The sequence below is a fragment of the Hypanus sabinus genome, chromosome 25 (genome assembly GCF_030144855.1).
Source record: "Hypanus sabinus isolate sHypSab1 chromosome 25, sHypSab1.hap1, whole genome shotgun sequence".
In the NCBI taxonomy this organism is placed as follows: domain Eukaryota; kingdom Metazoa; phylum Chordata; class Chondrichthyes; order Myliobatiformes; family Dasyatidae; genus Hypanus; species Hypanus sabinus.
In genome coordinates, this window is record NC_082730.1 from 12,025,654 (window position 1) to 12,052,828 (window position 27,175).

General features: G+C 43.9%; 2 protein-coding genes across 5 annotated transcripts in view; one reads left to right on the forward strand and one right to left on the reverse strand.

The window, feature by feature from the left end:
- LOC132381015 (N-fatty-acyl-amino acid synthase/hydrolase PM20D1-like) overlaps positions 1–27,175 on the forward strand; it is a 109,411-nt gene that overhangs the window by 63,765 nt on the left and 18,471 nt on the right. For both annotated transcript variants that reach the window (XM_059950099.1, XM_059950098.1), the window contains exons 8-10: positions 679–757; positions 23,263–23,334; positions 25,199–25,364. In XM_059950099.1, the coding sequence (XP_059806082.1) occupies positions 679–757; positions 23,263–23,334; positions 25,199–25,364 (317 nt within the window). The remainder of the gene's footprint in view (positions 1–678; positions 758–23,262; positions 23,335–25,198; positions 25,365–27,175) is intronic.
- LOC132381014 (general transcription factor II-I repeat domain-containing protein 2-like) overlaps positions 1–27,175 on the reverse strand; it is a 112,895-nt gene that overhangs the window by 15,105 nt on the left and 70,615 nt on the right. The window contains exon 1 of one of the 3 annotated variants that reach the window (XM_059950097.1): positions 1,146–8,575. The exons of the other annotated variants lie outside the window; for them this stretch is intronic. The gene's annotated coding sequence lies outside the window, so the exon portion shown is untranslated. Of the gene's footprint in view, positions 1–1,145; positions 8,576–27,175 lie in introns of those variants that run through there. 3 annotated transcript variants of the gene reach the window in all.

The following is a 27,175-nucleotide window of genomic DNA, read 5'->3' on the forward strand; positions in this document are numbered from 1 at the left end:
AGAAAGTAAACACAGATCTAACAACAGATTGTGCATAGTTCTGGTCACCAGACTGCAGAATAAGTAAGATCACACTAAGACTGTAGAGAGGAAAGTTGTAAGGGTGTTGTCAGAACCAGAACGATGTAGCTAACAGGGAAGATTTGGGATTATTTTATTTGGGCCTGAGGAGGTTGAGGGGGAGTAAATTAAAAATGTTTAAAATTGTAGGGGTTCTGGACAGATTAGGGGGGTCCAGAAGGGGGGGTCATCAATTCAGGATGACAAACGAAAGATCTAAATTTTTTTCATGCAATGGATCGAGCGGTCAGAGGAAGCGGTTGAAGAGTTACAAACATATCTTTGAAGAAGCACTTGGATAGGTACATGGTCAGACAGGGCTTAGAGGGATGTGGACTGAAGATGGGAAATTGGGACTAGCTTTGGTTGGCACGAATGGGTTGGGCCAAAGGGCCTGTATTTGTGCTGCAATGCTCTCTGACTCTAAGAGGTAATTGGGTGTGTTAAAGACAGAGATTGATAGGTCTTTGACTGGTAAACAAGTTAAAGGTACAGGGACAAAATTGGAGAATGCGGTTAGGGAACAAAAATAAACCAGGATTGAATGGCAGAGCAAACTCAATGGGCTGAATAGCCGAATTCTGCTCCTATACGTTATAGTCTTATGTTTCCTCATAGGATTATGGAGAAGAAACCATCGACCAACAGTCTTGTGAGGACAACTACTGCAGTGACAGAGTTTCACGCTGGAATTAAGGTAAAAGGTTAATAACTTTGCCTCAGGGTTAGACATTGTTTTTGGAGCCTGCACTGAATGGGGAGGTGATAGGCATGGAGACGAGGCAAGAGGCCAGAGTGGAGAATAGAAGAGAGGAGGGGGAAGGGATTTTATTTTTACCAGAAGGAGAAATCGATATTCATGCCATCGGGTTGGAGGCTACCCAGATGAAACGTAAGATGTTGCTCCCCCACTCTGAGGGTGGCCTCATCTCGGCACAAGAGGAGGCCATGGACCGCCGGCATGTTGGAACAGGAATGGGAATTGGAATTAAAATGTTTGGCCACCGCAAAGTTACACTTTTGGCAGATGTAATGAAGGTGCTCGATGCAGCGGCTCCCCCAATTTTTCTACCAGAACACTTCACCTGCGAATCGGCTGAGGTTGTCTGTGTTCTCCAGTGATCCTGATGCGGCCTCCTCCCGATGAGACCTATTGTAAATCAGGGGATCACTTCATCGAGCAGTGCCAGCTGTACAGTCAGTGTTTGCTTCCTTTCGCTGTCTAAAAGGAGTCTGTACATTCTCCCTGTGTTCGCATGGGTTTTTTCCAGGTTTTCTCCCACATCCTAAAGATACACAGGTTAGTAGGTTAATTGGAAATATGGGAGTAATTGGACAGCGAGAGCCTGTTACCGTGCTGTATCTCTAAATAAAGTTGCAGAGAGACGTGGGGTAGATTGCTTGAGTGTACCAAGTGAGTGCTCAGTTCCAGCCCCTCTCTCCAAGTGAACAGCTGTGTTAATTTTACATTTCCACATCAGTTCTGTTTCATTGAAAGATATTTTGCAGTATGATTATACTCGTTGAGTTCACTTGGACTTGACCCCAAGCCAAGTCAATCCAAAAGTCAGAAATAAACTTTGTGGGTTTGAAAGGAATTCAAATTAGCTGCGTCAAGAATAAAATCATGTTCTTTATTCAGTGTACTCTCTCTCTCTGATTCAACTGCTGCCACGTGGCGTGAGCTTGGATAAATGTGTATTCTCAAGAGAATGGGATTTTTCTGGCAAGGACATCCTCTCGAGAAAGACCCATAATGCCTGGAAGTTCAACTCAATCAAACTGAAACTGAGATGTAGCCATGAGGAGAGCCCAATTTCAGACCAGGGCAAAGTGTGCTGAAAGGGTCACACACTTTGTTCAGTTCATCTCACTTTGGGATGGATTTTCAGGCAATGGCTGACAGAGCTTCGGCCCAAGCAATCCTCGACAGAGTGGATGTGGAGAGGATGTTTCCCATTGTGGGAGAGTCTCATGTAGGACAGAGGTTGATTATTCAGGGCATGAAGGAGGGATACAGGGAGAAGGCAGGAGATCGGGGCTGAGAGGGAAAATGGATCAGCCTCGATGAAATGGCAGAGCAGACTCAATGGGCCAAATGGCCTAATACTGTTCCTGTATCATGGTCTGATGATCAATCTATGCCATCCGAGATGCTCATCTAAGCTAGTCCCTCACATCTTTTGAAACCTATCCTATCCGTGTATCTGTCCAGATGTCTTTTAAATGTTGCTGTTATACCTACCTTAATCACTTCCTCTAGCTCCATATACAGACCACCCTCTGTATGAAGAAGTTTCCTCTCAGATCCCTTCTAAATCTTCTCTCAATCTTAAAGAAAACTTGTTTTCTCCATGGGGAAAAGGACTGTGCATCCATGCCCCCCTTGATTTTATGTACCTCTATAAGGTCACACTTCAGTCTCGAGACATTTCCAAGGAATAAGGATTGAATCTGGCCAGCCTCTCCCTATAACTTGGGTCCTCGCATCCTACAAACATTTCTGTAAATCTTTTTTGTACTCTTTTCAGTTTAGTAACATCTTTCCTACAACAGGATGGCTGAAACTGTGCACAGTACTTCAGGTGCAGCCTCACCAATATTGTGAAACAACTGCAACTACAAAATGTTCCTATTTTTACAGGAGGCAGGGGGATGAGGATGGCAAGGATTATCTTGACTTTATTTTATTGAAATATGAGTATTGAAATATTTTATTAAAACAGAGTAGGTCCTTTGAGTTGCACCGCCCACTCCTGATTTAACCCTACCCTAATCACGGAACAATTTACAATACTAATTAATCTGCCAACTGGCACATCTTTGGGCTGTGGGAGCACCTGGAGGAAACCCATGTCGTCACAGGGAGAATGTACAAATTCCTGACAGGCAGTGATGGGAATTGAACCCCGGGTCGCTGGTACTGTAAAGGGTTTGTGCTAGCCACTATGCTACTGTGCCACCCACTTTCTAGGGCTTTGCACAGGTACGAAGAAAGCTGATGAACCAGCCAGTTAATGAATTAGCTTTTCTGGTTTCAGATTTGGATCAGTTTATTGCCAAACAACACCACAGAGCAATGGAATGCCTTACTCACTTAAAGCTTACAGAGTAAACAGTCTACAACATGTATTCATAAATACATCTATAAATACAGTGAGCATAAAACAATGGTATTGGTGTAATAATAGTGTAATCTGAAGTGGTGCAAACAGAAATGTTAAAGAGTCAATCGTGGAATAACTAAGAGAGGTACAGTAGAATTAAGAGCCCGAGAACATGGTAGCACCACCAGGAAGTGATTCAATGATTCAAGATTCAAAATGCATTTATTATTGAAGTACTGTGCCTATAAAAACTTTACATCCCCCCCCCCAGAAGATTTCACGTTTTTTTGTTTTACAACATTGATTCACAGTGGATTTAATTTGGCTTTTTTGACACTGATCCACGGAAAAAGACTCCTTCGTGTCAAAGTGAAAACAGATCTCTACAAAGTAATCTAAATTAATTAAAAATACAAAACACTGATTGCATCAGTATTTACCCCCTTTAATACGACACACCAAACCATCACTGGTGCAGCCGATTGGTTTTAGAAGTCACATAATTAGTTAAATAGAGATCACCGTGTGCAGTCAAGGTGTTTCGATTGATTGTAGTAAAAATACACCTGCATCTGGAAGGTCCAACTGCTGGTGAGTCAGTATCCTGGCAAAAACTACACCGTGAAGTCAAAAGAACACTCCTAGCAGCTCCGTGAAAAGGTCATTAAAAAGCACAAATCAGGAGGTGGATACAAGAAAATTTTCAAGTCACTGACCATCTCTTGGAGTACAGTTAAGTCAATCATCAAGAAATGGAAAGAATATGGCAGAGCTGTAAATCTGCCTAGAGCAGGCCACCTTCAAACACTGAGTGACTGTGCAGGAAGCTTCTACAGGTATGTTAAGAGCAAAAGGATAGTAAGGGATAAAATTGGTCCTCTTGAAGATCAGAGTGGTCGGCTATGTATGGAGCCGAAAGAAATGGGAGAGATATTAAATGGGTTTTTTGCATCTGTATTTACTAAGGAAACTGGAATGGAGTCTATGGAAACAAGGCAAACAAGTAGGGAGGTCATGGAACTTATACAGATTAAAGAGGAGGAGGTGTTTGCTGTCTTGAGGCAAATCAGAGTAGATAAATCCCCAGGACCTGACAGGGTATTCCCTCGGGCCTTGATGGAGACTAGTGTCGAAATGGCAGAAATATTTAAAATGTCGATATCCACGGGTCAGGTGCCAGAGGATTGGAGGATAGTTCATGTAATTCCGTTGTTTAAAAAAGGCTAAAAAAATAAGCTGGGAAATTATAGGCCGGTAAGTTTGACATCAGTAGTAGGTAAATTATTGGAAGGAATACTAAGAGATAGGATCTACAAGTATTTGGATAGACAGGGACTTATTAAAAAAAAGTCAGCATGGCTTTGTGCATGGTAGGTCATGTTTAACCAATCTATTAGAGTTTTTCGAGGGAGTTACCAGGAAAGTGGATGAAGGGAGGGCAGTGGATGTTGCATACATCGACTTCAGAAAGGCTTTTGACAAGGTCCCGCATGGGAGGTTAGTTAGGAAGATTCAGTCACTAGGTATACATGAAGAGGTAGTAAATTGGATTAGACATTGGCTCAATGGAAGAAGCCAAAGAGTGGTAGTGGAGGATTGCTACTCTGAGTGGAGGCCTGTGACTAGTGGTGTGCCACAGGAATCAGTGCTGGGTCCATTGTTATTTGTCATCTATATCAATGATCTGGATGATAATGTGGTAAATTGGATCAGCAAATTTGCTGATGTTACAAAGATTGGAGGTGTAGTGGACAGTGAGGAAGGTCTTCAAAGCTTGCAGAGGGATTTGAACTAGTTGGAGGAATGGGCTGAAAAATGGCAGATGTAGTTTAATGCGGACAAGTGTGAGGTATTGCACTTCGGAAGGTCAAACCAAGATAGAACATACAAGGTAAATGGTAGGACACTGAGGAGTGCAGTAGAACAAAGGGATCTGGGAGTACAGATACATAATTCCCTAAAAGTGGCGTCACAGGTAGGTAGGATTGTAAAGAGAGCTTTTGGTACATTGGCCTTCATAAATCAAAGTACTGAGTATAAGAGTTGGAATGTAATGGTGAAGTTGAATAAGACATTGGTGGACCAAATTTGGTGTATTGTGTGCAGTTTTGGTCAGCTAATTACAGGAAGAATATAAATAAGGTTGAAAGGGTCCAGGATAGGTTTACAAAGATGTTACTGGGACTTGAGAAACTGAGTTACAGAGAAAGGTTGAATAGGTTAGGACTTTATTCCCTGGAGCGTAGGAGAATGAGGGGAGATTTGATAGAGGTGTATAAAATTATGATGGGTATAGATAGAGTGAATGCAAGCAGGCTTTTTCCACTGAGGCTAGGGGAGAAAAAAACCAGGGGTCATGGGTTAAGGGTGAAGGGGGAAAAGTTTAAAGGGAACATTAGGGGAGGCTTCTTCACGCAGAGAGTGGTGGGAGTGTGGAATGAGCTACCAGATCAAGTGGTGAATGCGGGCTCACTTTTGACATTTAAGAAAAACTTGGACAGGTACATGGATGAGAGGGGTTTGGAGGGATATGGCCTGGGTGCAGGTCAGTGAGACAAGGCAGAAAATGGTTCGGCACAGCCAAGAAGGGTGGAAAGGCCTGTTTCTGTGCTGTAATGTTCTATGGTTCTAAGGGGAGTAGTGAGGGAGGCCACCAAGAGACCTATGACAACTCTGGAGGAGTTACAGGCTTCAGTGGCTGAGATGGAAGAAACTGCTCACTTGACCACTGTTGCCTGGGTGCTTCACCAGTCACAACTTTATGGGAAAGTGGCAAAAAAAGTCATTGTTGAATGATATTCACATGCAATCTCAGCTAGAATTTGCCAGAAGGCATGTGGGAGACTCTGAAGTCAGCTGAAAGAAGGTTTTATGGTCTCATGAAACCAAACTTGAGCTTTTTGGCCATCAGACTAAACACTTTGGCGTAAGATGAAGACCACATGTCATCAAAAACACACTGTTCTTAACATGAAGCTTGGTAGTGCCTGCATTATTTTGTAATAATGCTTCACTCCAGGAGGCCCTGGAAAGCTTGTAAGGTAGAGGGTAAAATGAATGCTGCAAAGTACAGGGCTCATTTAACTCAACAGCCATATTACTGCGACAAACACAAAAACAGACAGGGTGCTAAGTCCTGGGGCAAGAATCCACTCAATCACATACAGGCAGGAGGGAAGTGATTATTACACACATCAGTTACAGTCAGGGTGACCCACAAACACACAAGTGAATAACTGTATAATCCAAGCTAAAATGTATCATCAGATGAACTTGAACATCTCACTATAATCCCACGAACGGATTTTAAAAGAAGAACCATAGGTAGCGCTGGCCACTAGCAATGCAGTCAATCATGCCCACCGCCACCCCCCCCCCCCACCAGAGTGCCACACTACCCCCACCTGGAGGGTCAGCCATCCCCAGCTACACCAGAGTCCACAACAAGGTCCAGAAGTCTTGGCGGTGGTTGATGCCACCTTCTGTGGGGCTGTAAGGTTTCTGTAGCCCCACCCCTCCCATGGGATGCAAAGTTTTATGAGGCAAGAGGCAGAGCACCCGGAGGGTCTTTTCTTTCCGTCAGCCTCGCTGGGTAGGTGGTCTCTGGGGGTGGTCCCAGTGCAGCACAATTGCCTTCCACTGCTCAGGCAACTGTACCTGATATACCGCGTTTTGATGTGGTTGAGCACACCTCCCAGTCCCTTCCAGTGGCTTCCAAGTGTGAGAGATTGTCCCTTCTTCCAGGTGGGGTAGTAGTCCCATACTGGGGCCCCCTCCAAGTCCTGCCACATTGGCGTCCTAGGCTAGCGCCCCGGCCCCTTTGCAGTGGTGCCTGAACAGCTCCACTTCCTGCCTGTACCCAGGCTAACGGAAGCATTTGCACCGCTTGCCCAATGTCTTTATAACCTCAAAATGGCCGTCCCCCACTAACCCACCCCCACTGCAGCACCGTGGCATGAAGCCCCCCTCCCCCCCAGGGGGACCACCAGGTGCAAGAGGTGTCTGTCACCATCGAAAAACTGCCACGGCGAGAACAACAATCCATTGCGCACCTCCATCGTCACCCAATGAAAGTACAGGGCCTTGTCCTCCGGATCCAGGGCATTGATGGAATCACAGAGCAGACTCGATGGGCCAAATGGCCTAATTCTACTCCTATATCTTATGGTCTTGTGGTCTTAATCAAATCAAAGAGGTATTAAGTTGCAAAATAGGAGGATCAAGGATGAAAGGTAAACTTTATTCACCATATACATCTTCATGTATTCAGAATTTGCTGTGGTGGGGTTGGGTTGAGTTGTTCTCCAAACTTGGCAATCTCTTTGCAACTGTTTCACGAGGACATCATCACTTGTGGTGTGTCCTCCAAATTCTTGGCTTTAGTATGCTCTTAAACCAGTTGATTGGTTATCATTACAGAAACTCAATTGTGACATAGGGAGGGGATTTCTTTGCTGATTGGTTGCATGGTGAACAATATGTGCTGTCTGGAATTTTGCCCGCATCGGCTTATAAATGGGATTGAGGTCTACATATCTGTTTCTAAAATTGTTTGCGGAAAGTCATGCTTCTAGGAATTCTCTTGCATGTCGTGTGTTTGCTTGCACCATCACTGATGCCCAGCTGAATTAGTGTCCCTCTCGATCTTCATGGGTAGAGACCAGGGAAGAGTCATCCCTAGTTACTGCCGTGTGTTGCTTAGGGTGTGACATGCAACAAAAAACAGCAACATTCAACAATTATAAAGAATAAAGAATCATATAAAAATAAAGTTAGAGGCAGAGGTGGACATATGGAATAAAATGTGCATAGATACATAAATGCCAGCATGTATTTACAGTGTAAACAACATTATAAGAAGAGGTTTAACATTTACAGTGCAGTGCAGTGACTGGGTAATAGGTAGAAGGTGGTAAGGGAATAATTAGAATGGTTGATCAGATTAACTGCCCCGGGGGGGGGGGGGAAGAAACTTTTACAAAGGAGTTAAAAGTTTTAATAACTGTGCAATATAGAGAGCTTTTGGTGCGGGCAGCTTGCAGGTTGGGTCGTGTCCACAGGGTTTTCCCTGTCTGCTTCGTGGTTTTGGACGCAAGTCTTGCAGTGATGGTAGAAGGCAGCCAAAGAACAGGGGAAGCCGGCACAGGCTGAATAAGTGGAGCTGCTGCTGGCTGAGAGAGGATGGTGAAGCATGATTAATCACTGTGGAGGATGTATAAATTGAGGGAGATGAATCAGGACGGAGGAGACAGAGAAATCAATGCAGGAACAGTAAGATAAAACACACTACAAATACTGAAAATAAAACTGAATGCTTTGAATTTATTGTCAATTCCTGGGGCCTGTAACGTTCCTAGTGCGGTTCTTCAAACATAGCAACACACACAAAATGCTGGTGGAACACAGCAGGCCAGGCAGCATCTATAGGGAGAAGCACTGTCGATGTTTCGGGCCGAGACCCTTCGTCAGGACTAACTGAAAGGAAAAATAGTAAGAAATTTGAAAGTAGGAGGGGGAGGGGAAAATGCAAAATGATAGAAGACCGGAGGGGGTGGGGTGAAGCTGAGTGCCAGAAAGTTGATATATTTAGTTTTTCCCCCTCCTTTTTTTCCCTCTCTTCCTGTCCATCACTCTACCTGTTCTCTATCTCCCTCTGGTGCTACCCTCCCCCTTTCTTTCTCCCTAGGCCTCCCGTCCCATGATCCTTTCCCTTCTCCAGCTCTGTATCACTTTCGTCAATCACCTTTCTGGCTCTCAGCTTCACCCCATCCCCTCCGGTCTTCTCCTATCTTTTCGCATCTTCCCCTCCCCCTCCTACTTTCAAATCTCTTACTATCTTTCCTTTCAGGTAGTCCTGACGAAGGGTCTCGGCCCGAAACATCGACAGTGCTTCTCCTTATAGATGCTGCCTGGCCTGCTGCGTTCCACCAGCATTTTGTGTGTGTTGCTCAAATTTCCAGCATCTGCAGATTTCCTCGTGCTTGCTCTTCAAACATAGGCTGGGCTTCTCTGAAACAATGTTAGCAGCCACAGAGGGAGTGGCAGACAGCTGGAGTCTCATGTGGAGATACTCTACTAAAGGATATCCCCCAGTATTTAAAGAGGAGTTGATAGTTTCTTAATTAGCAAGCATGTATTGGGGAGGTGGTAAGAGTATGGAGTTGACTTACTTACTGCCTCTGGCGTTTAGGGCAGCAATCCTTCATTGCCATTTCGATACCGATTTGTTTGACTAGTCGGGGTTGTTGGCCCTGAGCTGAACCCCTGAACCTGGAGGACCAGTGGACCACTCTTAGTCTGGCCTCTACCCTTTGACCTGTTTGGCATGGGTGACCCTACCAAGAGCCACAGCATAAAACCCTGACTCCAGCCAACACAGCTCACTGGGTCATCGAGGCATGCAAGTCCATATACAATGACAAGGTTGTGGTCCTCCTGGAGGAGACTGGAGATCAGGGGTAAATCAGCCATGATGGAATGGGCAGAGCAGATTCGATGGGCCAAATGGCCTAAGTCTGCTCCTGCTGTATGTCTTGTGGTTTCTCCAGTACAAAGCTTTGCAAAAACATAATTAGCATTTTGAAAAGGAGGAGGTATAAACCAAATACTGCTTGGGAGTTGTGAATGGTCTGATGGAAAGCTGAAATGGGAGGCAAAGGGAAACTGAGTCCATGGTACAATCAGGGCTCAGGAGGCATACAGATCCCTATACAGAATAGAATAAGCAGCTGAGGCCAGTTCATTGGCTATATTTAAGAGGGAGTTAGATATGGCCCTTGTGGCTAAAGGGATCAGGGGGTATGGAGAGAAAGCAGGTACAGGGTTCTGAGTTGGATGATCAGCCATGATCATACTGAATGGCAGTGCAGGCTCGAAAGGCCGAATGGCCTACTCCTGCACCTATTTTCTATGTTTCTATGTAGATCAAACATGGGCAACTGGGACAGGCTTGGACAGACATCTTAGTTGGCATGAACAAGTTGGGCCAAGAGTCCTGTTTCTCTGCTGTATTACTCTATGACTCTATGGTTGAAGGGACACCAGTTAAGGAAGAAGACATGTCAAAATCCAGGGCTTTTCTCTTTGGAGCAAAGGAGGATGAAAGGTAACTCGATGGATGCATATAAGATGATATTGCTAGAGACTTTTTCCCAGGGTGGAAAAATAAGGGGACATAATTGAATGGTGATGGGAGAAAAGTATAGGGAGGCATGTCAGAGGTAGGTTATTTACACAGAGAGTGGTGAGTGCATGGGATGCCCTGCCAGGGTCATTAGGAACACTCAAAGAGACTCTGAAATAGCACATGGATGATCGAAAAATGGTGAGAGGTCGAGGTGGGAGGGAAGCATTAGATTGATCGTAGAATAGGTCAAAGGTCAGCACAACATTGGAGAGTCTGTACCGTGTTGCATTCTTCTAGGTTCTGTGAAAGCTGTGGTCTCAAATGTGTCTCCTTAAAAATAGAAAAGTTTGGAGAATGGAATGAAGTCCGTCCTGATTCTGACTCTGAAGTCCTTATCAGAATTGGAGTTATGCCAGGGAAAAGCAGAATCTCTTGACTTCATCTACATGCCTCTGTTGTTTTGCCTGTAATATTCCCAAAGAGGTCTTGCAAAATCATTAGCACACGCCCAACATTTATTAACGTGAAAAAACCACAATATTGACTTTGTATCCTGAGCAATCCGTGACTTTTCATCCTGTTTCCTTTCAGAATTGAGTTACTCCTCAGTTAGTGGGCTGGGGTTCTAGAGACAGACTTCAGTCATCCCTGGACAGTCCATGAGCTGTCCAATACTGTAACTCTATGAATACGTCATGCTCCAGTGTCAGACACAGCTGCATAAAGTGATTAATGATGGAGTATCACATGCCTGGTTGTCGGCAGTGGCCAGGAGAAATCATGAAATCATAGGGCTTTCTGTGATCTGCAGAATTAATCAGGATGGGCAGAAAAGGGTATCGAGTCATTTAAAAAAAATTTGGATAGGTACATGGACAGGAAAGGAATGGAGGGTTATGGGCTGAGTGCAGGTAGGTGGGACTAGGTGAGAGTAAGCATTCGGCACAGACTAGAAGGGCTGAGATGGCCTGTTTCCATGCTGTAATTGTTATATAGTTATATGGAGAATCAGTTTCAGCTTGTGCTGGTGCACTGTGTGCAGTTCTGGACACCAAACCTTAGGAAGGTTTCAAAAAGACTGCAGAAGAGATTTACCACATGATTCCAGGGATGAGGGACTTTGATTATATGCGTAGGCTGGGGAAGCTGGAAATTGAAGCCTTCCATTGATCAGGTTGACCAACGATATTGCAACCTAGCTGCTTACGTGATACGCAAGCCAGGGCAGTACAATTTGGAGCCCCTGCACCAGACTCCCCTCTCCACATTGCTGGTGAATCCAAAGGATTACCAGAGAATGACACAGTTTGGCACCAGCTGCATTTCAGCAGCTGCCAGTCAGCGTTGAGCTCAACATAGGACTAACTTAGGGACCCCAATTCTGGATTTTTCCCTCGGGGTTTACTCCCGAAGCCTTCCGCATGAGTGGGTTTAGCCGCAAAGCTGCAGAGGTTTGAGATCAGAGTTTGTCTTCTCCTTGAAGAGTCGCCAACTACAGCTTACAAGTCCCTTCTTTCTGAAGCAACTGGGTTAAAGACGCCAGTAACCCACCTTTGCCCCTTTTGCTATCAGTAGAAATGGTTCTATCGGGCTTAGTAGCTAAACCAAACATGAAGGCCAGGAGCTGGACTTGGTTGTTAGTAGCTATTTGGGAAACGGCATTGGGAGCATTTAATAGGTAGTGGAAGCTTATCTGCACTAACACTGTCCCCATCAACTATAACAACCTTAAGGAATCAACCTGGGAATACCCTCCTTGGAATATAGCAAGTTGCAAAAGAGTAGCATCCATCTTCAAAGACCCCACCATCCAGGCCACGTACTCTTCACCCTTCTGCCATCAGGCAGGAGGTACAAAAGTTGTAGATAGCACGCCACCAGGTTGAGGAAGAGTTATAACTTTACTACCACCAAGCTCCTGACCAGGCAAGGATAACTTCATTCACTACACAGACTAACCTCCTAGGACTCCTTTCAACTCATTCTCAGTGTTATTTTAATTGTACAGTTTGTCTTTTGCACATTGGTAGCTTGTCACTCTTTGTTTATGCATAGTTTTTCACAAATTCTGTTTGCATTTTTTTTATTTTCTTGTAAATGTCTGCCAGAAAATAAATCTAAGGAAAATGTGGTAACATATACATAGCTGGATAATAAACTAACTTTGAAATTTGCAGGAGGTATTGACAAACATCAGGTAAATAGAGAGAAACTCTTCCCGTTGGCAGAATGACTTAGAATGAAGATGATTGATGAAAGAACAGAGGGTGATCTGAGAGGAAACATTTTTACACCACTTTTAGGGTCCAGAATGTTGGAGTGGCAAACGCAGATCCAACTGAAGCATTCTAGAGGGAGGCAGAGAAGGATCTGAATTTTTCAGACAGCAGAACTAACTGGATTACTCTCATATAATCAGCATAGAACCGAAGGGACAAATGGCCCACTTCTGTTCGCTATGAGAGTCATAGAGTAATACTGCATGGAAACAAGCCCTTTAGTCTGGCTCAAACATGCTGAAAATGGTGCTCCTCCTAAGCCAGTCCCATTTGCCTGTGTCTGACCCCTATCCCTGGGGGACCAACCCAGGGTCCACAGACCCCTCGGTTAGTGGTAAAGATCAATGACTTAAAAAGATCGGGAACCCTGCTCTAAACCCCTTCCACATGCACTTATCCAAGTGTCCTTGTAGTGTTGTTATTGTACCTGCCTTAACCACTTACTCTGTCAGCTCATTCCATGTATGCTCTCTCTGCTCGATGTAAAGAAGTTGCCCCTTAGGTTCCTATTTAAACTTTCACTTCTCGTGAATAAGCTCTTCTCGGGGTTCCAGCCAGGTACAGGTGTCGATTATAACCAACGTTTCAATGACAAACTCCGCCATCTTTTTTTTAAGATATCTTTTAACACAAACGGTCTAAAAGCTTCTGGAGACAGAGAGCCTTGGTCCCCACAAGGAGCTGACTCTGAGTAGACAAATCTTCTAACTATTAACAGATCAGCTTGTGATGTGCTAAGTGATAATATCAATCTGATCTACAAGCTTTCTTGAACTAAATAACTTAGCCAGAGTTATCTACCCTGAAACAAGCCAAATTAACATACACTGTCTTGGACTGCACCTCAAGCATTAAGCGCACTTGCTGTGGGCCTGCAAGTCTGTGCTATAGAAAGTGCTTGTTTTCAAAGCTGTCCCTTTAACTTCAAAGTGATTACTGCTTGTCATTTACATTAAGAACCAAAGACCGGCTCCTATTTATGACAAGAAGCTAAACAAAGAGTATTAGTTGGAAGTTTAACTTGCTCAAATACATCACTTTGATCTCTAGTGTCAGTTGCTAGTGTTTAGAAAGCTGAGCTTGGCAAAAAATAAGTAAGGGCTCCCAGCTCTGGACAATGAAAATCCATCACATACCGGAAAGAAGACTACGTGTCCACATCCCCAATGATTTGATAAAACACTGTAAGAAAACACTTTCATCTGCTACATTCCAAGGAATGAAGTATCCTTGACTGATCAACCGTTCCCTATAACATCACGTATGAATCTTAGCGGCATTCTTGTATATTTTCTTTGCATTCTTTCTAGTTTAAAGACATCTTTCCTTTAATAGGGCAGTTAAAACTGTGGACTGTTGAGTCGTAGAGTCAGGGCACAGAAACAGGTCCTTCAGCCCATCCAATTTATGCTGAACTCTTATTCTGCCTAGTCCTATCAACCCACAGATGGATCATATCCCTCCCATCCACGTACTTATCCATGTTCCTCTTAATTGTTGAAACTGAATCGACATCCAGCACTTCCACTCGTAGCTTGTTGCACACTCACACCACCCTCTGAAGAAGTTCACCCCTTAAATATTTCACCTTTCACTCTTAACCTATAACCTTTAGTTCTAGTCTCTAACCTTTAATAACCTTTAGTTCAACCTCAGTGGGAAAAGCCTGCTTTCCTATACCCCTCATAATTTTGTGTACCTCTGTCAAATCTTCCCTCAATCTCCAACACTCTGGGGATTGAAGTGATAATCTATTCAACCCTTCCCTATAACTCATGTCCTCAAGTCCTGGCAACATCCTTGTAAATTTTCTCATCACTCCTAGTGTAGCCTTACCAATGTCTTGTGCATCTGTAATATAATGTCGCAACTCCTGAACTTAGTGTCCTGACTGATAAAGATGATCTTCTGCAGTAACCTATTGAATATTGAAAGGACTTGATGGAGTGGATATTTCCTATAGTGGGAATTCTAAGACTAGATGACACAGTCTCAGAAGAGAAGAACATCCCTTTAGAACAGAGATATGGAGAAATTTCTTTAGCCAGATGATAGTGGAATTAATTTCTACGAACAGTTGTGGAGACCAAGTCATAGGGTATCTCTAAAGTGGAGGTTGATAAGTTCTTGATGACAAAGGATGTCTGAGATTACAGTGAGCAGGCAGGAGAATGAGGTTGAAAGTGATAGTAAATCAGCTGTGATGGAATGGTGGAGCAGACACAATGGGACACAATGGGAGTCTTCTTCTCCTATATCTTATGGTCTAACCTGTCTACAGGCAATGACCCTTTCAGAAAACTATTTACTTGCTGGGCCACGTATGGAACTATTCTGTGATTTTTCAGTCAGCATCAGGAAGAAAAACAGTGGGAATGAGATGTGCTGAAGACTGACTGGAAAGTTGAGTACAAGTAACTGACTGTTAGTGCTGCTGCCCCCCTGTCCCATCCCATTCTCCAAGGAATTGTGTGGAATTTCCTGGCTTCTCCAGTTTCCTCCCAATTCACGATAATATGCTGACGTGTTAATTGGAATCACATTTAATATCACTAGCATATGTTGTGAAATCTGCTGTTATGCCCCAGCAGTGCATTGCAATACACAATAATAAAGCATTATTAATGTCAATTACAGTAAGAGCATGCAGTACAATGATGTCTAAGCAGTATATACATACACACACACAGACACACACACACTCACACACAAACTAAATAAAAGTTACATTAAATTAGTGCAAAAGAGAAAACAAAAGTAGTGAGGAAGTGTTCATAGGTTCAACAAGGTTCAACATCCATTCAGGAATTAGATGGCCAGAAGGGAAGAAGCTGTTCCTGAATCATTGAGTGTGTGCCTTCAGGCTCCCATACTTCCACAAAGATGGTAGCATTAAGAAGAGGTCATATCCTGGGCGATTGGGATCCTTAATGACAGATGCTGCCTTTTTAAGAAATTGCTTCTTGAAGATGTCCAGGATACTGGATAAACTGCTGTAAAGAACTGAGTGGAAAAATTATGAAAGGGGAGCTGAGGAGCAGGTGAGAGAAGGAGTAATTTGGAGGGCTATAAGAAAATGAGGGTAGGAAACCTCACTTGCTTGAATAGCCTCTTTTCTTGTAATAAGTAAGGAAATGCTGCTGTTTGGTAACTTCCTTCCCTTTTCAGACTCAATTTATTCTCAAAGTCCAAGAATAGGAAACAAAGAATAAATTGTCAACTTTTCTTATTGCTGTTCACTGGAGTTCTGTTTTCTCTTAAGTGTGCTGTTAGAGGCTGGTGGTTTCTTGGAATGTAGCCACAGAACAGGGGCACATTGAAAGAACATTAAGCTCATAAATCGCAAAGAGCTGCTAAAGCAGCCCTTCATGAGACTCTTCACGGGTAAACATAACAATTTTTTGCAGATTTTTTTCCAAAGAATATTCAGAAATATTTTGGTACATTTTAACCAATCTGCTTTCAAGATTAAGCATTGTTTCCTGTCATTCTTCAGTACACTAGCGTAAAGGAGAACAAAATGATGGTACTCTGGATCCAATACAGCATAAAATAAACAAACATTGGAGATTCTGAAATGCTGGAAATTCAAAGCACAAATTGCTGGAGGAGGTCAGTGGGTCAGGCAGCATCTATGGAAAAGTGTAAACTGTTGATATTTCAGGCCGAGCCTGTTCTTCAGGACTTAGAAGGAAGGGGTAAGATGCCAGAATAAAATGGTGGGGAGTGGGAGGAGTAGGAGGCTAGATGCAAGGTGATAGGTGAAGCCAGGTAGGCGGTGAAGATCAAGGACTAGAGAAGGTGGAATCTGACAGGAGAGGAGAGTGGACAGTAGGAGAAAGGGAAGGAGGGGAGGGTCCAGGGAGAAGTTTATAGGCAGGTAAGAATAAGCATAAAGAACAATAAAAAATAAATACAAGTTTAAAGCAATCCTATAAAACACAATGTACAAATAACTTGTATTCATCAAGTGATTGTACGTAAAGTGAAACTTGGTGATGTGTATATTGTGGTGGAGTGGGTTAATGGGTGGAGGCGTTGATCAAACTATCAACTTTTTGAGTCTGGTAGTCCCAGTACAGATGTTGTGTAGCCTCCTCCCTGATGGGAGTGGGGCAATCCAAGAGCAGGGGGGGTGGGATCCTTCATATTTCTGGCTTTTCCCCTCCATCATGACATAAGAACATAATGATGCAATTTCATTCATTCTGTAAATTGGGCCAAGATAAAAAAAACAAAAGTCTAGTCCTTGGGCTTCACTGGCATCTGGAATTTCATGTATCGAAACATGTAAGGGGGTTGGTATGGTATCTTGATGTAAGAGCCCAGTTTTGTATGTTAAAGGGGTCTATAGTCTCAACAGGCAGTTATTTCAGTCACCTACTGGACCCATTGAGAGCAGGTTGGCAGGGGGGAGAGGGGTCTAGCTTATTCTTCTGAACCAAGCAGACAGTAAAGTAGATTCCAATGCAGATATAACAGGAAATCCAGAGATATACAGCCAGGAATTAAATTACAGATATGCACAAGATGTTGAGAGGTGAATTGTGAGTATCCACATTGAGGAAGGAAATCACAGCCAGACAATGCTGAGAGGGAGGGGCGAGAACAGGAAGAGGGAATGAGTAGAAGAGACAAAAGAGAGTGCAATAGATGGAAAATCAGAGAGAGAAATGGGAAAGAAGGGAGAAAGAAATAGAGTGAGAGAGTTGGGGAAGTGAGGGAGAGACAAAAAGAGGAACAGTTAGTCAGAAAACCAGAGGAGGAGTTGAGGTGGATGTGGGTAAGAGAGATCTAGAGAGAGAGAGAGAGAGAGAGAAGATGAAAACTCAATATGAGAGGGGGCAGGGAACGAGCAACCTCTCTTCTGAGTGTCTTGGCTGAAACCTACAATGGAGCTGACGTCATTGCAATGTTAAGCTGGTAGCTCCTGCGCTGAATTCCAAGTCACTCTGTGCTGTTGGCTGGGAGTGGATCAATTTGCATTACCACAGGCTTGCACAGACTGTGGAAAGCACTTAAGCAGGCTGTTAAAAAAAGAACTAACATCTCCAGGCCTGTCTGCGATGGTCAGGAGGACTTCCATGACCTTTGCAATCAGTTTCCCAACCAGTGCTCCCTCAACACTTTACTAATGACATCCCCAGACCAGACCAAACCCCTCCATCTCCAAGTTCACTCAATTAGAATCTGGAACAGCTAAGCTTAGAGGATGTTAGGTCAGTGTTGTGTAGGCCTGATAGAGTGGGAGAAGAAAACGAATGAATCGGATGCACTGTATGGCAGCATGGTGGTTAGAGTAAACATTTTATTGTGCCAGCGGCCAGGGTTCAGTTCCTGCCACTGTCTGTAAGAAGTTTGTACGTTCTCCTTTGCTGGTTACTTTCAGATGCCCCAATATCTCCTACATTCCAAATGCACAGGTTAGGGCTACGCTGGCACCACAGACACAGCTGTACTTGCGGGCTGCTCCCAGCACGTCCTCAGACCGCGTGGTCTTTGTGGAAGCGATACATTCCACTGTATGTTTCAATGTCCATGTGACAAATAAAGCTAATTTTTAATTGTAACGCCTGGTAGTTCAGGTGAACAAAGACCCTCCTGGGCCCATCACTCCACCCACTGGGGGGTAGTGGTACTGCAGCTGGCTTCACTCAGCTTCTAAACTTTTTCCAGGACAGAATGGAATTGGAAAAACTTTGAGCAGAGAACCATTCACCTTGTTGTAAATTTGTCACATGCTGCATCCCTATGATTACCTCTATTCTCAGATGTCAAGCACACATAAATCAACTCCAACCAGCTTTTCAAGGAGAGTATCAAGATCCCTGAGTGAGAAGCTATGTCCTCATCTTGTCTCTAGAAGTGATGATGGCACTTCACCTATTAGACTAGAGACAGGAATTCAACTCTCTAGCGTAATGCTATTACAGCGCCAGTTGTATGATCGGGCTGTAAAGGAGTTTGTACATTCTCCCTGTGACATCGTGAGTTTCTTGCAGGTGCTCCGGTTTCCGCCTGCATTCCAAAAATATAGAGTTATGGCTGATAAGTTGTGGGGCTGCTATGTTGGTACCTGAAGCACAGCAACACTAGCAGGCTGCCCTCCAGCACAGTCCTTGCTGATATGCTTATTTATTTACTTGTTTGTTGTTGAGGTACTACGCAGAATAGGAGTTCTGTCCTTCCAAGCCACGCCACCCAGCATCTCATCCCAGTTTAATCACGAGACAATTTACAATGACCAATTAACCCACCAACCCGTACGTCTTTGGACTTTACAATGACCAATTAACCTACCAGCCAGTGTGTCTTTGGGCTGTGGGAGGGAAACAGGGCACTTGGAGGAAGTCCACATGTGCTGTCTTTACGACAGTTATTTAGTTTATAATATTTTCGCTTAGTAATTCATTCAATAGTATTTTCTAGTTAGAATTAGAAGTGTTTAAAGTGTATTCATTGCATGTAAAATATATCGGCATGCGATGACGTAACATCCGGTTTCGCCGCGTCTTATGGGAAAACACCGGTTTGAAATTAGCGCGAGGGTGGGGGCTTTCCACGAGGCTCACCTGAGCAGAAGTTGTTTGCAGGCATGAGAAATCACAGTGAGAGCAACGCTGTAAGTTAATAGATAATCGATATATTGAACTAAGATGTTAATGCCGATCCTGTTAGAAGTAACGACGGTAGATAATGTTTATGCTTTCGTTAGTTAAAGAGTCGCGGATAGTTTGCATGGAGGTGTATTTAAAGTAGTCAATGGAGCAGGTAAACTCTCCCTGTATACTGCACCTTAGTGTAATGTAGTTATAGTCACCTTTGCAAGTATTTACACTTGAAATGTGATATTAAGGAAGGAACAAATACTGTATCAGTCTTGTATTGTTTTATCAACAGTTTTCACCATATGTTAATGTGAAGAGTGAACAGTAAATGGTTAATCTTACTGCGATCTGGTTTCATTGACTGTGGTTTATCTCGACGTTAAATTCGACGTTATCACTTACACGCGAAGGAGAACGTTACAGTGAAAAAGCGGCATTATCAGGTGTTTCAAGTGCTGCAATGTCAGCTCAATCCAGCATCAAGTCGACGCCGCCCAGCGACAAGGGCGGTAAACCGACATCAAGTAAGTCCACCCAGGCAAGAGCCAAGGCAGAAGCCGCCAAGGTGCGACTGCATTACGCCAGACAAGAAGCAGTTTTGAAAATGAAACAGGCCACCAGAGAAGCCGAAATCCAGAAAGAAAAGGCCGCCAGAGAAGCCGAAAGGGCCGCCAGACAAAGAGAACAGGCCACCAGAGAAGTCGAAATCCAGAAAGAAAGGGCCGCCAGAGAAGCCGAAGAGGCTGCCAGACAAAGAGAAGAGGCCGCCAGAGAAGCCGAAATCCAGTTGGAAATGGCAAAAATATCGACAGAGTTGCAAGTGCTGCAGCTAGAAAGAGAAGAAGAAGCTGCCATGGCGGAAGCAAAGTACATAAAAGAAGTTGAAGGGTCGCGTGATCCGACCGCAGTAAGATCTACTTTAGAAAGGACCAGACTGGAACGCACAAGCGACTATGTACAATATCAAATAGACAGGCAGGCTCGTCTCCCCTCTCCATACGTATTCGATAACTTCCCCAGCTACGAGGAACCTCAGAGAGTCACAATTGCATCACATCCATACAAGGAAGGAAATTTACCCTCACGGCTCCGTGATGAAGTCAAGAATGAAAGAACCGACAACGCTCCTTCACCCCCACAACGGGACGGCGGGGAGGGAGAGGTTCACTCCAGGACAACAATTGTCAGCTCGAACTGTACAGAAGTTTGCGGTCAAACTCAGTCAAGCTGTTCTTGTTCCGAGATCTGCCTCACTGAGGTGTACCCTAAAGAAGCACAACAAGACATTACCAAGCGTAAAGTAACCGACGAGACGCTAGGTCAGTCAGTTTTCATTCAAACCGAGCACAGAAACAAACTTGCACAATCAGCTCAAGATACCATTTCTTTAAAACCCAAAGACACCAAGGTCTTCAGAGATGAAGCAAATAATGGGGTTGCCCCATTGCCTATCAGAGAACCATGCCAGCGCTCACCAGATAACAAAAAGCAGGCAGTCAAACGGTTCACGTCCTTACGGAAAACCCAGAAAAGGAAACCTGAGATGCAGCAACGCACCCGATTGGCCCACGAGGTACTGTGCACCCTAATGGCACAGGTCACAGCCATTATAAACGCACGACCACTCCTACCTGTGTCTTCTGACCCAGAAAACCCCTTTATACTTTCGCCATCAACGCTCCTTACGCAGAAGGCAGGAGCACCTCCTCCACCAGGAGACTTCTCAGACAAGGATTTGTACACAAAGCAATGGAGACAAGTCCAGGCTCTGGCAAATCAGTTCTGGCCTCGCTGGAGACAAAAATATCTACCTTTGTTGCAACAGAGACAAAAGTGGACAGAACCCCGAAGGAATCTTCAAGTTGAAGACTTAGTCCTGCTCAGGGACAAGCAAGCCACCCGCAACAGCTGGCCAACGGCCAGAATCACTGCTACATTCCCTAGCGAGGGTGGACATGTCAGGAAGATCGAATTGAAGACTACCGACCAAGGCGATATGAAAGTTTACCAAGGGCCAGTTACAGAAGTTATTCTACTTCTACCCAATGACTGATTAAGAGACTAAGTTTTGTACTCTGCTCATTGTGACCTTACGAAGGTCAAGCGGGGAGTGTGCTGTCTTTACGACAGTTATTTAGTTTATAATATTTTCGCTTAGTAATTCATTCAATAGTATTTTCTAGTTAGAATTAGAAGTGTTTAAAGTGTATTCATTGCATGTAAAATATATCGGCATGCGATGACGTAACATCCGGTTTCGCCGCGTCTTATGGGAAAACACCGGTTTGAAATTAGCGCGAGGGTGGGGGCTTTCCACGAGGCTCACCTGAGCAGAAGTTGTTTGCAGGCATGAGAAATCACAGTGAGAGCAACGCTGTAAGTTAATAGATAATCGATATATTGAACTAAGATGTTAATGCTGATCCTGTTAGAAGTAACGACGGTAGATAATGTTTATGCTTTCGTTAGTTAAAGAGTCGCGGATAGTTTGCATGGAAGTGTATTTAAAGTAGTCAATGGAGCAGGTAAACTCTCCCTGTATACTGCACCTTAGTGTAATGTAGTTATAGTCACCTTTGCAAGTATTTACACTTGAAATGTGATATTAAGGAAGGAACAAATACTGTATCAGTCTTGTATTGTTTTATCAACAGTTTTCACCATATGTTAATGTGAAGAGTGAACAGTAAATGGTTAATCTTACTGCGATCTGGTTTCATTGACTGTGGTTTATCTCGACGTTAAATTCGACGTTATCACTTACACGCGAAGGAGAACGTTACACCACATGCTCCACGAGGACATACAGAGACTCCTCACAGATGGCATCAGAACTGAACTACAGACTCCGACGCCCTGAGCTGAAATTGCGTCACCGCGCTACCGCAGTGCCTTCTCCACCCAAACCAATCTGACGGAGAGAACGCAAACTATTAGTGTGTGTCTTCAGGCTCCTGTACCTCCTCTCTGATGGTAGCAATGAGAAGAGGGCATGTCCATGGTGATGGGAGTCCTTCATGATAGACGCTGCTTTCTTGAGGCACCACCTTTTGAAGATGTCCTTGATGCTGGAAATGGCTGAATTTTGCCCGTTTCTGCAGCTTACCCGTGAAACAGCAGCAGATTCCTGTGGGTCACTGATGTCAAATGAATCAGAATGACTTTATTGCCAATATGTGGAACATATCAGAATTGATTGTGATTCAATGCTAATCATAATACACAGGACAACACCATAACAGACAACACAACAGCAACCAACTATTTATGAGACAGTAGCACAAACAGCCATGAACCATCAACAATTACCAGAATGGTCACATGCGCAAACGTCAATAATCAGACTTAAACTGTGAACATAAGAACAGACCCAATAATTATCAACAGATCAAGGAGAGCAGGAAAGGCCATGTAACAATGTTGTGCAGGAACAATTAGGGTATTACGAGGGAGGGAACTGGTTCTCCACACCTAGTTTGACCCCAGAAGCAACAATGCAGTTGACTCTGAAATAGCCCACAAAGCCACTCAATTCAAAGTTGATAAGGAATTGGCAATATTTCATGATAAAACAGCAGGAAACAAGCCCTTCAGTCCAACTCAATGCCCACTTTATCTATTTCCATTTGATCAGATCTGACTCACATCCCCCATACTCTTCCAATCCATTTACTTACCCAAGTTCAAGATCAAGTTTATTGTCATCTGACTGCATATATACAACCAAACGAAACAATGTTCCGCCAGACCCCGGTACACCCACAATGCATAGTGGCCTTAGTTATGTTGGGCTGGGATTGGCTGTGGTCAAATTGGGTTCAGAGCAGCCATGATCAGTTTTGGCTTGGATTGGCCATGATCAGGTTGAGCTCAGATCAGGTAATGCTAACAGATATGAATAAGACAGCATCAAGCTGGTACAGGACGTTGGTTTTTACTATTACCTAGGATGTTCTAGATTCATTAATGTGGAACATCCTTTCTTGCATGTCTCTACATTGTCCTGAGTGAATGCTTAGCGCAGAGCTGATGAGGGAATTTGTTTAGTTGACTTCATTAATTCTCTTTTTCTTCCTATTCAGGCAAACGTGATTGCTTCTTCTGCAAGAGCAATAGTGAATTTCCGCCTTCACCCAGCTCACAGGCTAGAAGAGGTATTCTACATATCAATTACAGAGCAGATGAAAATACTGTTGGATGAGGCTTGGTAGCTGACACTCTGATCTCTGTGCACCATGTCCAGAGGAGGGTCGTGAGAATAATCCCAGGAATGAAAGGGTTAACGTATGATGGATCTGGACCTTTGCTCATTGGAGTTCAGAAGAATGAGGGGGTACCTCATTGAAACCTGTTGAATATTGAAAGCCTAGATACAATGCATGTGCAGAGGATGCTTCCAATCTTGGGGGTGTCTAAGACCAGAGGGCACAGCCTGAGAATAGAGGGACGTCCCTTTAGAACAGAAGTGAGGAAGAATCTCTCAAGCCAGAGGATGGTGAAACTGGAATTCATTGCCACAGACAGCAGTGGAGGCCAAGTATATATATATTCAAATTAGAGGTTGATAGGTTCTTGGTTAGTAAGGGTGTCGAGAATTACAGGGAGAAAGCAAGCGAATGGGGTTGAGAGGGATAATAAATCAGCCAGAGAGTACTCGATGGGCTGAATGTCCTGTTCATCTCCCATGTCTTATGGTCTTATGTTCTAAGTCCCATCTCTCAACTGGAGTGCAAGGATTTGGATGTCTATCAGAGGGTGTGGCACTGTCTGAGGTTCCGTCATTCCAATGTCCAGACAAAAGAGATCCTCATAGCTGTTATTTCAAAAGTTAACCAGCCAGTTTACGTGTGTCAAACACAACTGAAACAGATTCTCTGCATTTAAGTAGGGCATGGCTGGGTTGGGTCTAGTTTGGAATGGCTATTTTCAGATTAGACTAACATTGGCTTGAGGCACAGAAACAGAACACTTGGCCCATCATCTTCATGACAACTATTTTGCCTAACCTCATTTGCCTCCAGTAGGCCAGCCTACACTTTGTTTTATCTACTCATCTGTGTGGTAAAAACACTTTTCAATTTATTGCTTGTACACTTAGTGGCCAGTTTATGACCTGCACCTGTATATCTGCTTGTTAATGCAGACGTCTAATCAGCCAATCATGTGGCAGCAATTCAATAAATAAAAGTATACAGACATTGTCAAGGGGTTCAGTTGTTCAGATCAAACATCAGGATGGGGGAAAATGCAATCCAAGTGACTTTGACTGTGGAATGATTGCAGGTGCCAGATGGGGAGATTTGAGTAGCTCAGAAACTGATGGGGTTTTCACACACAAGTCTCTGGTGTTTACAGAGAATGGTGCAAAGATTAAAAAAAAAACATCCAGTGAGTGGCAGTTCTGTGGGCGAAAGCACGTTAATGATAAAGGACTACCCTGAAACCCAGTCTGGTCTTTGCTGTTGTAGCCCATCCAATTCAAGGTTTGAAGTGTTGTGCACTCAGATGTTCTTCCGCACACCACTGTTGCAACACATGGTTATTTGAATTACTGTCACCTTTCCGTCAGCTCAAACCAGCCTGGCCATTCTCCTCTACCTCTCTTATTAACACATTTTTAGCCACAGGACTGCTGCTCACTGCATGTTTCTTTTTGTTTTCTGCACTATTCTCTGTAAACTCTAGAGACTGTTGTTTGTGAAAATCCCAGGACATCAGCAGTTTCTGAGATACTCAATCCACCCCATCTGGCACCAAAAATCATTCCACCAAGGTCACTTAAATCACATTTCTTCCCCATTCTGATGTTTGATCGGAACATCTGAACCTCTTGACCACATCTGCGTGCTCTTATGCACTGAGTTGCTGCCACAGGACTGGCTGATTAGGTATTTACAGGTGTATTTACAAGTGTACAGGTATACCTAATAAAGTGGTCACCTCAAGTATTTTCTATCAGATCTCTGCCTGTCAGTTGTCCATCTCTCTGAACTGTGTCCTATTTAACTCTTCTTTCAGCTGCTTCAGCAGATCCAGCATATTATTTCAGACGAGCGAGTTAAGATTGAAGTTCTAGAATCGAGTCCTCCGATTCCAATGAGTTCCTATGATGACGACGCCTTTGGGTACCAAGTTATCAAAGCAACAATTGGCAATATTTTCCCTGATGTGACCGTCACTCCAGGTAAGAGGGACAAGCCCAAACCAAAAAGTTTCCATCCCATTTTGTTTCAGATGTTGCAGTAACTGAAGTCACTGGGCTGTGTCCGCTTGTGACTCATTGGATTCCCTGCGATGGAGGGAACTTCAGCCAATCCCACATGTAGATGTGCTTATGAATAATGCATTCATGAATAATGTGTTTTTGAAAGTTAACTTTGCATATTAGTATAGTTTGGTCAGTACTGGATCCAGAGTAACAAGTATTTTGTTCCTCGTAACACTCGTGCTCTGAACAATGGCAGTAATCAATCATGAAACTTGAAGTTATCAGAGACTGTGGATTACATAGAGTAAGGTGCTTTTGAATATTTCTTCACAAAATTCAAGAGGGACTTGCAGAAAATCTGCGCAGGTCTCTCTGTATCCACACCTTGTGATTTTGCAGACCTGTAACACCGGGACACTCCGTCCTCTAGGCTTTACAAGGCATTGGTCAGACCACATTTGGAGTATTGTGAGAAGTTTTGGGCCCCTCATCTAAGAAAGGATGTGCTGGCAGCAGAGAGGGTCCAGAGGAGGTTTAAGAGTATGATCCCAGGAATGAAGAGGATAATGTGTGAGGAGCATTTGATGGCTCTGAGCCTGTACTTGCAGCAATTCAGAAGAATGAGGAGGAATTTCATTGAAACGTACCGAATATTGAAAGTCCTGGATAGAGGGGATGTGGAGAAGATCTTTCCTATAATGGGGAGTTTGAGACCAGAGGGCAGGCCTCAGAATAGAAGGATATCCTTTTGAAACAGATATGAGAAGGAATTTCTTCAGCCAGAATCTGGTGAACCGGACGAAGTCATTGCCAAGGACAGCTACGGACACCAAGTCATTGGGCATATTAAAAGCAAAAGTTGGTAGGTTCTTGATTAGTCAAGGTGTCAAAGGTTATGGGAAGAAGGCACAAGAATGAGGTTGAGAGAGATAATAAATTAACCATGATGAGACTCGAAAGGCCGAAAACCTTAATTTTGCTGCTTGGTCTGATGATCTCTGCTTTCCCATCTAACACCAGTTTCTTACACATTCACCTCACTGTTGTGGCCTGTGACTTCTGCGACTGAACCCCCTATTCTCACATCTCCCTTGGCATTCTCAGCACTCCTTTTCCCAGCCTGTCCTTAAACCTAAAACAGTTCTGAGGCAGGGTCTCGGCCTGAAGCATGGACCATCTCTCTGTCTCCACAGACACTGCCCAATCTACCGACTTCCTCCAGCAGTTTGATTTATATTCCTCCATCTGCCGTCTCCTTTGTCTCCTTGAAGCTACGTTTGTAGTTTCTTTGTACATGTTTTTCATCATCTCTTCGAATATTTCTTCATTTGTCTTTTGTATCATGAAGCACCTTAAGGTATTAACTATGCTGACTGTACACTCAGTGACCACTTTATCAGGTACACCCGCTCGTTCATGCAAATATCTAATCAGCCAGTCACGTGGCAGCCACTCAGTGCAGGAAAACATGCAGACGTGGTGGAAGAGGTTCGGTTACTGTTCAGACCAAACATCAGAATGGGGAAGAAATGTGATCCAAGCAACTTCGACTGGAATGATCACTGGTGTTTGAGTATCTCGGATACTGTTGGTTTCCCGGGATTTTCACAGACAATAGTATCCAGAGTTTACAGAGAATGGTGTAAAAATACAAAAGTTCTCCAGTGAGCAGCAGTTCTGTGGTGAAATGAGAGAGGTCAGAGGAGAATGGCCAGACTGGTTCAAGCTGAGTGTAATTGGAGTAACCCACACGTTACAACAGTAGTGTGCAGAAGAGCCTGTCTGAA